The 12,972-nt window shown below is 42.7% G+C and overlaps 1 protein-coding gene across 1 annotated transcript in view; it reads right to left on the reverse strand.

The window, feature by feature from the left end:
* The window catches only part of tmem145 (transmembrane protein 145), a 42,161-nt gene that overhangs the window by 5,866 nt on the left and 23,323 nt on the right, over positions 1-12,972 (reverse strand). The window contains exons 6-12 of the mRNA XM_086218089.1: positions 10,679-10,763; positions 10,186-10,257; positions 5,406-5,474; positions 4,755-4,835; positions 4,344-4,422; positions 2,397-2,490; positions 42-214 (exon numbers count right to left, since the gene is read on the reverse strand). Of these exons, the coding sequence (XP_086074215.1) occupies positions 42-214; positions 2,397-2,490; positions 4,344-4,422; positions 4,755-4,835; positions 5,406-5,474; positions 10,186-10,257; positions 10,679-10,763 (653 nt within the window). The remainder of the gene's footprint in view (positions 1-41; positions 215-2,396; positions 2,491-4,343; positions 4,423-4,754; positions 4,836-5,405; positions 5,475-10,185; positions 10,258-10,678; positions 10,764-12,972) is intronic.

Raw genomic sequence — 12,972 nt, forward strand, 5'->3', positions numbered from 1 at the left:
TCTGCTGCTGGGGCAGTGCTTGGAGGCTGGGAAGGTCTCACCAGAGTGTGTATGTGGTGAAGAAAGGGACGTAGAAAGGCTGTTTTTCTGGATAGTGTTTCAGAGAGACCAGCACAGCGTAGCAGAACCACACGTAGGCCAGCAGCTGCAGGCCCATCAGTCCGTAGCCTGCAGGGCTGTCGTAAGCATACAGCACTTCACCTGGGTCAAAGAACTGGCACAGGGACATGCAAACCAAAATCAATACACACGCTAAACAAGTTTCTTACTCAGAGAGGCACTGATTCACTCAGCTGCACGCTGTGGTCTGTGCCCTAATTACTTGCGGTTCAGCTGGTGCTCTGACATGGCTGAGCCAAAGCTCAGCTTGAAGCATTGTGACTCCTTGACATTGACACATCTTTTTTCCATCTAGGTCACTGGCGTGCGTGTTCATGAGTGTACACACGTGCTTGCCTCCGCAGACACTATAGATTGCATTTCACAGTCCAGTGACTGGATAGCTTGGACCATACAGTGTTACCTTTGCTACATAATGCATAGGTCTGACAACCCAGAGTGGAACCAGCCAGGGCAAGTTGGATTCCCAACTGCAGGCCCAGTAGCAGAGACACTTTCAAGTCTTCATCTCACTTCCAATTGTAACCTAGTTTGGCTTATTTTTAGCAGGAGCTCCCTTGAGTTTTTAGCTCTTTAATAGCAGGGAGCATGTAAGAGGGCAGGCGCCAGATAAATTACACTGCTTCAGAGCCACATATTGCAGTGTGAGAGATGGCTAAAGGCTCTAAATTTAAATATAGCTCGGATACTTCCATTGCACCATTCCCACTGGGTCATTACCATGCTGTACTCAAAGACTGTAATCCACTGTCCCTAAATGTACATCATTACATCTCACTGTGCTGGATTCACGGTAGCATGTAGAGATGCATGAATATATACCACTCCTGAGCATTATTAATTCATAAGCTCACATAGTTAATATCACAGGGGGTGCAGTCTCTGTCTGTCTGTACATACAGAACATAGAGGTGCAGTATAATTAAAAAATGGATCCCACAGTAGCTGTTCAGTAAGACAACCCCACCGAAAAAGTGCACGCATACTGTAAAGCCATATGGTGAGAAGCACCGCAAACGTAAGGTAGGTTTACAATATTTATAGCAGCTTCTTCTTGTTCCAGTCGGGATCCAAAATTTGAAACACATCAAGCAATTTCTATACTCTTATGTTTGTATTGATGCATATTCATCATTGGCAGTATATGAAAGCATCACAGGACGAGACAGGCTCAGCTCGAGCATGAATATTCATGAGATTATTTAACAAGCAGAGGGGAGATTTAATACGATTACAGATACTTCGTCAAGTTGCGTCAAGTGAGAACTCTGGTACCCAGTTTTCATACTAAGATAAAAGTTTTGGTATTTAAAAAAAATTGTCAGTAAACAGTGGAAAATATTCACGACAATTTCACAGAAGCCAGGCCGATGGTTTGTTCTGTCTATTCTATTGCCAAAACTATTCAATTAACATGACATTATAGAAAAGCTGTAGCTTCTCCAACATTTGAGCGCCCAAAGTGAATAATTTTTAATTAATGAATTACCTTCCACTTGAGTCAACAGACTTCAAGGCCCTTTCTATTTAGATTTACAGTGTGACTGGAATGATTATTCAATTATTATTCTTATTTGAGCGCTCATCTTTACAGAAAATAAAATAAAACGGGAATGTCGAACAGGAAAGTGGAACACAGAGTTGATTGGTGTCTATAGCTTAAATATTATGTCGTGAAATGAATTGTAAAGAATCACTTGAATCTCTGCTCCTTCCTTCTGTCTTTGTATTATTGTAAATTGATCCTTGAGGAATTTGTGATCTGTTTTTTTTTTTTCTAAATTTGACATTTTCTTGTCTTATCTAAGTCTGGCGACACCAGACATCTGAAGTCTGAGGATTTCTAAATGCCTGCTTGTTGTTGCTTGAAAGGAGGCAAATACGGTGGCTAACACACCCGTCTCAGATAAATTCTGTCCAGCACCGGAAACGATGCTTCCAGTTCTCTTCAACTGGAAAAAATTATGGCAAATACAAGCGCATGGGTGAATCGCCTCCCAATAAAATATTAATAAAGGTATGTTTCAACGCCAATGTGACAAAGTATGAAACTACTCAGGGGTTCTCTGGTGGCTGGGCCTCCTCCAAGCTGTGGTTAAAGGTACACCACACAGCTCTGAGGAGTTTGGATTGTTCTGCATCTAAACTCTCTAACTGCCTCTACTTTTAGCAGCAAATCCTGTGGGATTGTCTTTAGTCTGACCCGCGTGTCAAGTCTCAGCTGTGATAATCAAAAATGAAAGGCTCTGTGGGTAATGTAGTGTGAGATACTCCACCTCTGCCTCATAGATGAAGAGGATGACGTAGGTGATTGTGTAGACCGTCATGTAGATGCTCAGCTTAACTGACCCGCTGTGGCTGATTCTTGCCCTGACACACACACACACACACACACACACACACACACACACACACACACACACACACACACACAATGACACAAAAGGTCCGAGGTCACACAAAAGTTAGAGCAAGATAAGAAACAAAATAGAATATAGAGATAAACAGACAATGGAGGGAAGGACATGTAAGACCATCCATTTATGGTTTTTATAGGCCAATAAAAGCAGGAAGTCAGAAGGGAGTCAGAAGAGTTACGCTCAACTATGAGTTTATAGTTCAAAAAACAGCCAAAAAACCCATCAGGACAAGCTGCAATAAATAAATAAATAAACAAACACTGCCCACACTCATGTCTTAGCAGCTGCAGTCACCAAATGAGAGCATGTCAGCATTTAGCATTCATCCGCATTTCAAACATCCTTTCGCACAGACTAATTCATCACCACTCATCAGAGACAACACATCAAAGCTGTCCGGTATTCATCTCCAAACTGTCAACATATCAGCGACTGGACATAAATAATCAAGTTGTGAGCTTGATGGAAATGCAGTTTAAGTTTATTCACAGGAGTTTTAAGACGGTTTCATAAATCCAACAGATCGCAGAATCCTGTCAACCCAGAGGAGAATTTAATCCTGAGATGAAAAGGCCGGCTTAAATACTGCAAGATCGGTTACCAGTGTGGAGAGTATCCAGTGAGCACAGTCCAATCTTCCGACAACAAGCAGCAGTTGAGATGATGACTCATCACCGCTCACCATTCAGAGCTGTGTACACGGCCACTTAACAAGCTGTTTAGACTTTCAAAAAAAGTGAATGACTGCATAGCGTCATTTTCACCTTAACCTGAGGTGAGATTTTGGCAGGTGTTCAGCAACATTTAAGAGCTGCTGGCTGGCTTTTCCAGTTCAATAATGGGAGTTTGAAATTTAAAAAAACCAAGACGTTCCAATGTGGTCTGCAGTGACATGTTGATGTGCAGGCAAAGAAGAACGCTAGGTCATCTTGTGCAGGCTATTCTACATGATTCCTACCCACACGCTGTTGACAGAGTCTTTCCTGCATATAATGAATACTTGACTTCCATATCATTTACTGAACAACACTTTTTTTTTGGATACAGATTCAAATCCATTTGAAAAAAAAAAGTGAAATTACATTACAAATGATGTGAATTAAATTATTACCATTTTTCGCGTTTTCAGCTTTGTCACATTTTCGCGAGCTCAAAATCAACTCTAACACATGACAATGTCGGCATCAAGCGTTGGAAAGGTTCACACCTTGAGGTCATTTCATCATAAACCTATTTGTCAAAAACATTTTCCTCTTGGTTTGGTTTGTTTGTTTGTTGCACGTGGATGAGCAAGCTTCAATGTATCACTACAAACCACTGGAGAATTTTTACTGGTCAGATGTGAAAGGGGTGACTGTTTTCTCAACTTGATTTGCATATCTTTTTTTCTACAGCATAAACTGCTGCCGTCTACACGCTCTGCTGCATCCAAAAATGCTGAGCCCACCTGGATACCAAAGCTCAAAATTCAACAAGTAGTTGGCCCCAATGGAGTTTAAATCCTGTTCAAACAACCGACAAACATTACCACAGTTGGTTTGTAAGCAGACCACCTCTTCAGCAAGGGCCAAGTCCATCTGGTACACATGCTGCAAGTGTGGCTGCGGGTTTCAAACCAGCAAAAATGTAGCTGTAAGTTCAATTCAACTAGACCAAAATGAAGGGCCGGTGTGAAGACGCCCTTAGAAGGTCTGAGAATGAGACACTTCAGCAGCCCATCAACACAATGAAGGTTAGCTAGCACAAATACATGTACCTACATGAGGAAAAGTAGGAAAATAATAAAAACTGCAAACCCCCTACCTGGTGACAGTAAAACCTTTGCCAAGCAATATGAGCATCAGGAGGAACACCAAGAAACTGATGGAGAACAGTAATTTCCCTGGAGAGATGGAGAAAGAAAGAGAAAGTGAGAAGGAGAAGACACAAGGGGTAATTAGGTTGTGTGGTTTCTGAATGTGTAATATCTGAGGAAGAAGATAAAATCAGGTCACCCCACACACACACACACACACACACACACACACACACACACACACACACACACACACACACACAGGATGCCTCCAATGCCCGTCAAACCAGCTATTACACTTCTTCACCCGCACATCCATCCATCATCATCCACTCATTCATTCTGCTCAGGCAGAGAGTGATTTTCCAGCGCAGAGAAACTGTCAGTCAGTGGTTGACTGATGCAGGAGAAGAACTCACCGAGTATTTTCAGGCTGCCGCTGCCAACTCCATCTCTTGCATACAGGCCCCAGTAGACACAATGGAACAACAGGCTGAGCACTGCCGAGTGGAGAAGATGCAGAGAGGAGAGAGAGAAATGGCACAAGAGGAGAAATGGAAGAGTAAAGATGAGAGGATGAGAAGGAGAAAGAGAAGAGGAGAAGTAGAGGATATGAAAAACAGAAGAGTTTTTTTGAGGGGTAAAGTTGAACAAATGAGACGGGCAGATAATAACAAGCAGAGGGTGAGGGAGAAGGGGAGAGGAACGAGGAAAAGGGATTAAAAAAGGGAAGGGTTGAGAAGAAAAGAGAGATAAAAAATGGAGAGAATGGGTTGTAGAGGGAGAAGGGATTTGGAGAGGGGACAAGCAAGCGAAAAGCAAGATAAGGGGGGGAATAAAAAAGGAGAGGAGAGGATGAGACAAGTAAGGGGGCGTTCATCAGTAGCAGCATGCTCTACTGAACACTGTAGCGCTGCACGGCTGTTTTCAATAGTTCTCATAATAGGGGTGATAATATCTCAGCTCTTCAAGTGTGGATTAAGGTATGAGATGCTGCAGCCGTGCAAGACGCTGGTTGTCATCGTGCACTGAAAGAGAGAGAGAGCCTATATGAGACGCGTATCTCTTACCCTCCACACCTGCCGCTGTCATAAACATTTTGTAGGTTGTATGAAGAAGCTGTCGTCCCTTCAAATTGTCTGCAGGGATGAAAAAAATACAATTAGGTGATGAGGTCTGCGTGTGTGTGTGTGTGTGTGTATTGGTGGGGGATACAGATAAAAAGGATGGAGCTATGCTAACAGATGGCAGAGCAGAGCGAGAGAGATACGGAGAGTGAGGTAGAGGAACAAGAGAAGGTGCCAGATAAAGCAGGGAGTGACAATTAGTATGCGTCCACCTTTCGATTCATTCTCTCTCTCTCTCTCTCTCTCTCTCTCTCTCTCTCTCTCTCGTCTTCCCCCATAATCTCAGGAAATATTTTAATGTGTATTTAAGCAGGATATTTTACTACCAAAACACTCCTATAAACAGCAGTAGCAACCAGGGAATATTTACAAGCTCAGGTCGGGTCATAAAAACACTCCCGGCTTCCTTCTATAACCTTGGTGGTCAGGTGCTGGTCCTCCTCTGGCTTCTTTGGGTTATAAAATTATAACTACACTGAATCAGTATTTGCCTTTTTCCATTTTTGAATTATCTTTTATTTAATTTTAGCAATGAAAAAAAAATTCTATTGGGATTTTTCCATTTTCCACGGTTCTTTTGCTTTATGCAAATGAATAAAAACTTTGTGCCAAAGTACAGACTTAGATGAATCTGACAGAAGCAACACACACACACATGCACAACACACAGCAAATATGCTTCAGGGGTTCACTCAAAGCCTCCTCCCAATCCTAGTAAAATCACCTTAGATGTACAGTATTTGCACTTCATTATACTTCTGCAAGAAAAGCAAGGACTATGCTTCTCCTAAACTTATCCACTCAAAGATAAAACACACACATTCCATTTTCTTTCCATGTTATTTGAAATGAAACCGAAGCTTTCTCCTTGACCTTGGCATCTGATCTTCCAATCTCGGCTTTTAAACCAACATGAGCAATGAATCTTTTAAGAGCTTTGAGAAAAGGAAATTCAGATCTACAATTCTAGGATGACTGGACCGAGGAAGCTGAAGTGATACGGCTGAAAGTGAAAATGCAGCTACTACACCGACCCTTTGGTGAGGTTGTGTTGTTAATGGCCGTCTCAAAGGTCAAGATGAAGAATTTAGTCTGATTTTGATGTTTGTTAATTCAGATTCCCTTTTGATTAAATCAGATGTGCTTTCCTCCTCTACAACAATAAAATGGAGGTTAACGCCGTGTTTTGTGGTCATCGGAAAAATAAACATTTCAGAAGCAACGTCTGTTTCAAGAACACCAGATGATCCCAAGACTCCAGTGTCAACACTTTTATTGGAACTGCTTTCACAAACCGATGAATAGTCCTGTAAAAACATGTTGACAGGACGTTCTCAGATTATCCGGTGCGTCTGTCGCTGCTAAATTTTTCAAATGACATTTCTTTTTAAACGGTGAGTGCCTTCATTATATTGAAGGTGGCAGCAGAGATCGTACACAAAAATACCTAAAAAATCTTGGCAAATGCAACCATCGGCATTAACTGGGTAACAAAACTAGTGTTGTGTTCAGCGGAGGTGGTGGATTCCAAATCGTAAAAAAAAAAAAAGCAACAACAGCAGCAGAGAGGCGGTCAAGACGGTCATATGGATTTAAGATGCTCGCAACCATTCGTTTCCAAAAGAGCTCTTCAAGTCAAACAATCCGAGAAGAAAAAATATCCTTCACTCTAAAAGTGAGCATTTAACTCCTGGGTCAAACGCAGACTGAGCTGTTATAAAACTAATTATTTCCATTCTCCATTAAGATTATAAATAGCAGCACTTAAATGCTGTATTGGTGGAATGTAACATGGCCATAAAGCACTTCATGGCAGCTTCTAGTGCCCATCCGTGGCATTCCACCCCTCCCAGTACCTGTTACCAGCAGTATATTTTCTCTTTAGAACAAATGGAGCATTTGCTGGTGGTTTTATTGTGCAGAACGAGACTAAGAAATTCTCTCCGGCGTGAGCAACATACTTGAAATGTAGTTTGCATCCACCGGCAGCACTTAGAGTTAAATCAATCTCCAAAATATGCTGTTTTCATTTGGGTTATGGATGAGCTGAAAAGAACTCATCAAAGAAAGGATTTTTTTTGTGGAGTTGTGTGTCTCCACTGGCATGTGTATTACTCTTGTTCAAGTTAAATGTAGAGTATTCTGCTTCACTGAGTAACACCAGTGCAGTTCTATCACTTTGTTTTATCAGGGTGATCAGCTTGATTTTGTTAGGGTTTGTAGACTGAACCCAACAGCACAACACAAGACAACAGATAAGATTGCCTAACTGGCGAGGGTTTAATACTTCAGTGTTCCTTTAAGGAACAAAAACTCAAAACGGTTCCTTTGGGGTCTGAACTCAAACAGCACTAACCAAATCGGGGGATTGACACCAAGGAAAAATGCAGGGCAGCGAAGACTGAGGGAACTAGTCTGTGTTCTTCAGGGCAAACTCGCATCTGAGGACTGGGAGGCCCACAAACTTATACTAGCCAGAGGGCGCTGATTAGATGCAGGTGAGTAATGAGCAGATGAGCTGCAGGTGTGTCACGACATGCGCTTCACCCGCCCTTGTTGCCGGTTACGCAACTCCCCAGCAGCTGTCACGCAGGGGAGGCCAAATGGCAGACCGAGCCGCAACAGATTTATTCTGTGGGGAGTTTTCGTCTCTGTTTTTGTGTTTTCCTGTGTATTTCTTAGGGGTGCAACGGTTCAGTTCGGGATCATGGTTTCGGTTCGTGTTTTGCATAGAAAACAAGAAGTCTGACTTCCCAAAAGACTCCCTTTATTTTGCTTTTAAGAAAACTAAATTATGACAATAATTAGCCTTAGCTATTATTTAGCTTACATTAAGTAGTAGCAGTACCTCTGGGTGCTGACGCATGTCGGAAGTGTTCCCATTAGCGTAGGGGACTAGCGCGGAGCAATGCTCGCACGTAGTTTTATTTTTGTCCACTTTTTTCTCTCCCTCGTCGTTAAAATTTACAGGGAAACCGAAATGTCCCCCCCACCGCAGATTTGAATGAAGCCGGTGCTCCGGTCTCTCCACCCCTCCGCTCGTCATAACATTTTTTGTTGTTACTTTTCTTTGTCTCAGTGTGTGTGAGCCGTGCAGGGCCTACCGTACGGTTCGGTTTCAAACCGTAAACCGTTGCAACCCTCGTATTTCTACATGTAAATGATTGTCAGGACATTGGTAATTAACAGAAACATCTGTCCTGAGCTCAATTAAAGCTTCGTTTTGGTCAAATGCTCTACTGTACAATACTTACACCACAGTGTACTATACTATCAGGAACCACTTACAATAAACCCCTTAATGACTAATAATAATGATAAGAGATTATTATAAAGTGGTACCCTGTAATATATATATATATATATATTATATGTATATATGTATATGTGTGTGTGTGTGGGTGTGTGCTAAAAAAAAGAAATCACATTTTTCACACCCAATTTAGGATTTAACCGATTTTGTGTTGTACGATTTACAAAAGGTGAAAGAATTGTTCAAATTGCCTCAGTAAGCACAAGAAACATATCACTGTGCTCGTTGCACTTCAGCTGTTGGAATGAATGAGTTGCACTGGTTGACTTTAGGGTGGCACGGTGGTGCAGTGGTCAGCAAGAAGGTTCCAGGTTCGAGTTCCAGCTCCATCACAGGGTCTTTCTGTGTGAGTCTGCATGTTCTCCCTGTGCCTGTGTGGGTTCTCTCTGGTACTCCGGCTTCCTCCCACAGTCCAAAGACATCAAGAGGGGACGAGGCTGATTGGTACTCTAAATTGACCGTAGGTGTGACTGTGAGTGTGAATGGTTGTCTGTCTGTATGTGTTGGCCCTGTGATGGACTGGTGACCTGTCCAGGGTGAACCTGCCTCTCGCCCAAAGGCTCCAGCCCCCCCGTGACCCTTAACATGATAAACAGTAGAAGATGGACGCATGGATGGTTGACTTTAGCTGCCACACCATCAACATCAATCTCTGCAAAACTACACCACTGCAGACGACTGAGGAGATGCTTCCTCATTGGTGAGCAAACTCTTCGTAATCAATGTGCGTTGCCATGTTGACATGTTTCCTGTTTTTGAGATGGTGACGGTTAAAGTGAAAATGTATTTAAAAACTGACCTTAGACACATTTTAGTATTAACTGTATATCAATCCAGGCCAGCACTGCTGTTTTTCACACAAAGGTATTGCTTTTTCAAAGGGATTACAAGCCAAAGTGGGGGAACTACTGAACTAGGTTAAACTGGGAAATTATGTTTTTTTTTTGGTGTTGTTGTTGAATAGAACCATTTCAGAGAGTGGAAGACAGAGGAGAGAGAATACACACTCGTGCCTACATGGAGCAAGAAGGAGATGACAGTCTTTCCTCTGGGCTCTTATGTTCAGCTACTGCAGGTTATTGGAGCTCTGACCTTCATGTGACAAATTCGCTTCACTGACCTTAAGGCTACCGCTACCTTCTCCACTCAACCATTCACCTTTACACGAAAACCCAACCTCCCTCTCGTCATCCTCTCACTCCTGCATCTATGTTCTGCTCTGCTGAACTCCAAAGCCCCCCGAGGAAATATTCACATGGCGCACCTTTACGTAACTGGGGAAACATGAGAACGTACTCCTTTTCTATCAAGAAGACATGTCAATTTTATAATAGAGCTGAGGAAAAGGGCACTTTATGACTGGCTGGGCTTTGAAGGCAGCATAAATTATCCCTGTTCATAAGTACTTACAGGCAAAGTAGCAAGAGAGCAGGAACACCATGGAGAAGATGACCAGGAAGGTGATGTCCGTCTCCAAGATTCCTGAGATAAAGTAGAGATGGATTGGAAAGCAGTGGGGTGAAATAGAATATTGGATGAGGAAGAAACGTGGGAAACGGTGAGAAAAGTGGTTTCAGAGGAGATGATGAGGAAAGAAGATGAAATAGGAGGAGAAGGCATGGAAAAAGAATGAAATATACAGCAGGCCAGGTATGTGACAGAGGAGGAGTTAGAGTAGGAACAGAGTGGGAGATGCAGGAGTGACTCATTTAGAAGCTACTGGGGCATCTTCTTCTTTTCATCTCTTCCTCTCAGTTCATCTATCATCATTAATTCATTCAGCCGTCCCTTCATTATTGTAATTTGTTCAGTTCAGTGTGCTTTATTGGCCGTGCTAAGTGGTGTTGGCTTGTGCCATCAGCAATTCATCCCATAATCTCTCTTTTTGTGTAATCACTCTTACCAAACTCGTCTGCAGAGAAATGCTGCGTCCAGAACGACTGGCCATTGGTCAGTTTCATCTCGTACTCCAGTTGCAAGCCATCGCCCTGTGTGTGTGTGTGTGTGTGAGAGAGAGAGAGAGAGAGAGAGAGAGAGATGGAGCAGGTGAGATTAAAAATGAATGTTACATCATGAAAGTCTTTGTGATCTGTGCACAATTTCCATTGATGTTTAAATCTGTACAAGACAAATCTGCATGCTGATGGCCCTAATGGCAGAAAGCAGGAATATTTTAGGGTTTCTTCTCTTTTTTTTGGGGGGGGGGGGGTGAAAACATAGAAAGCTGCAGGACCTTTTGCGAAGCACAGGGCTACTCACAAAGAATATGTAATATCTCACTTAACATAATCAAATAGCATAGAATCCTGGTGAATGAGCACTGAACTAATGTCATTTAAAGAAGAAAACCTGCGGCCTGGGCGGGGCCAGCACCCAGCAGGATGGTTACGATAAAAATACTTTAATTGCAAAGGAATGCAGTTTTTAATACTGCATGTTCAAAATCTGCACTAAAGTTCAATAGCTTTCGCCACCAAATTATTGTCCTTGTGCGTGTGTGTGTGTGTGCGTGTGTGTGTGTGTGTGTGGGTTGCCAAGGCCAGTACCTCCAGCTATGTGGAAAAAAATTGACCTGCTGGTAATCCCTGGGATTACAGGGGCCCAAAGTCTCTGGACAATCATGCTGCCTCCTGACAATGCTGACATCAGATGTAACGTGGAAAATAAATAAATGATAGTGTTTGTTTTAAAAATAAAAAAAGTCTGAGTGAAAAATAAATGTTCAGGCTGATGTCTAGACGAAAAACGCCAGTCCCACCATAGCCGGCGGGTGGATGCTGTCCTGGGAGTAAACCTCTAAACTTTATGATTCCAGTCAGGTGCCACACTGTGCTAGTCTACACCACGCAGGTTACAGGTGAGTCTGACCTTTTGCTCCTCCCCATTACAAGTTGGTAGACAAAGATTTAGAGTGCAAAAAAAATTCTGTTTGGTGATCTAAAACAATATGAAAATGTTTTATTTTCTTCTCACTGCTTGAAAATAAAAGCAGCAACATGTCATGATCTAAGAGCTCTGAGGCTGCTTCCATGCTGCTGGTCATGAGATAGGTTTGCTGTTCTAAGCTCACTGATTTTCAGCTTTTGCAGCAGGTTCTACTAATCCTCACACAGGGATGTCATGGTTGCTCTTCCATGTTTCAGCACCCCTTTTAAAATCTAGTTTAAACATTAAAATCATTGCGCACGACCGTAACTTCATGTAATAGAGCCCAGATTTCTTCCAACCTTCCCAGTGACAGGAGGGCGGGATGGAAGGAGCGAGGGAGGGAGGGAGGAACACACTGTTGGTGTAAGTGCTGTGTGTAACTGTGCCATATTGTCAGTCAGCCACGCTTCCAGGCAGCTGTGGAGGAAGGAAAGAGAATCTAGACTGCTCGGCCTCTTGTGCTGCCAATGTGAAGATGACCCAGATGAACAGGAAGGATGGACGGGTGGATCGTATCCATAGTAACGGTTTTCTCGGATTTGAACACAGAAGATTCTTGTATTCAATTATTGATAAATGGCATGACACACTTATCAATGATTAATTGCACTCATTATAATTGTTTATTGCTGTGTTATAATTGCTCGTGGCATGTTATGAAAGACAGCATACAGAGAGAGTATGCGGGTGTGTACAGAGGAATACCTGTGTGGTGGTAACCCGCTAATGGAATGTAAATTTTTTGATCAAACTGAAATGGGGGTTATGTGGGGGGGGGGGGGGGGGGGGGGAGTGTCTGCCAAGGAGAGAACAAGAGTCTGTGGACAGAGATGACTTGACAATCAGTGCACAGAGAGCTCTTTTAACAAACACAAGTTCAAAGCCCATGGAGTTTGCGCTTACTGCGGTGGAGTGACTGAAGAGGGGGAGAGAGAAAGAGAGGAGAGAGAGAGAGGGAGAGAGTCAGAGAGATGGATACAGAGAGAGAGAGACACAGAGAGAAAGACTTTGATTTCATTTGGCAGCCAGAGACTCCATCTCACTCTCTATCAAAATGGTTGAGAAGCATAGAGCGTGCACTGCCACAAAATCAATACAGACACAACGAGCAAGGAGACAGAGATGAAGAGAGTGATGGATGCAGAGATAGAAAAGGTTAAAAAACAGTTAAAAGAATGCAAGAATGAAGAAACAGCAGCAGGTACCAGGAGGGAAATCAAATTTTTGCAAAAGAAAAGAATAGATGAGGGAAGAAGTAGCAGGACCTCC

Source organism: Aulostomus chinensis, chromosome 11 (genome assembly GCF_037954235.1).
Source record: "Aulostomus chinensis isolate RoL2024-O1b breed Wild chromosome 11, RoL_Achi_v1.0, whole genome shotgun sequence".
NCBI classification, from domain to species: domain Eukaryota; kingdom Metazoa; phylum Chordata; class Actinopteri; order Syngnathiformes; family Aulostomidae; genus Aulostomus; species Aulostomus chinensis.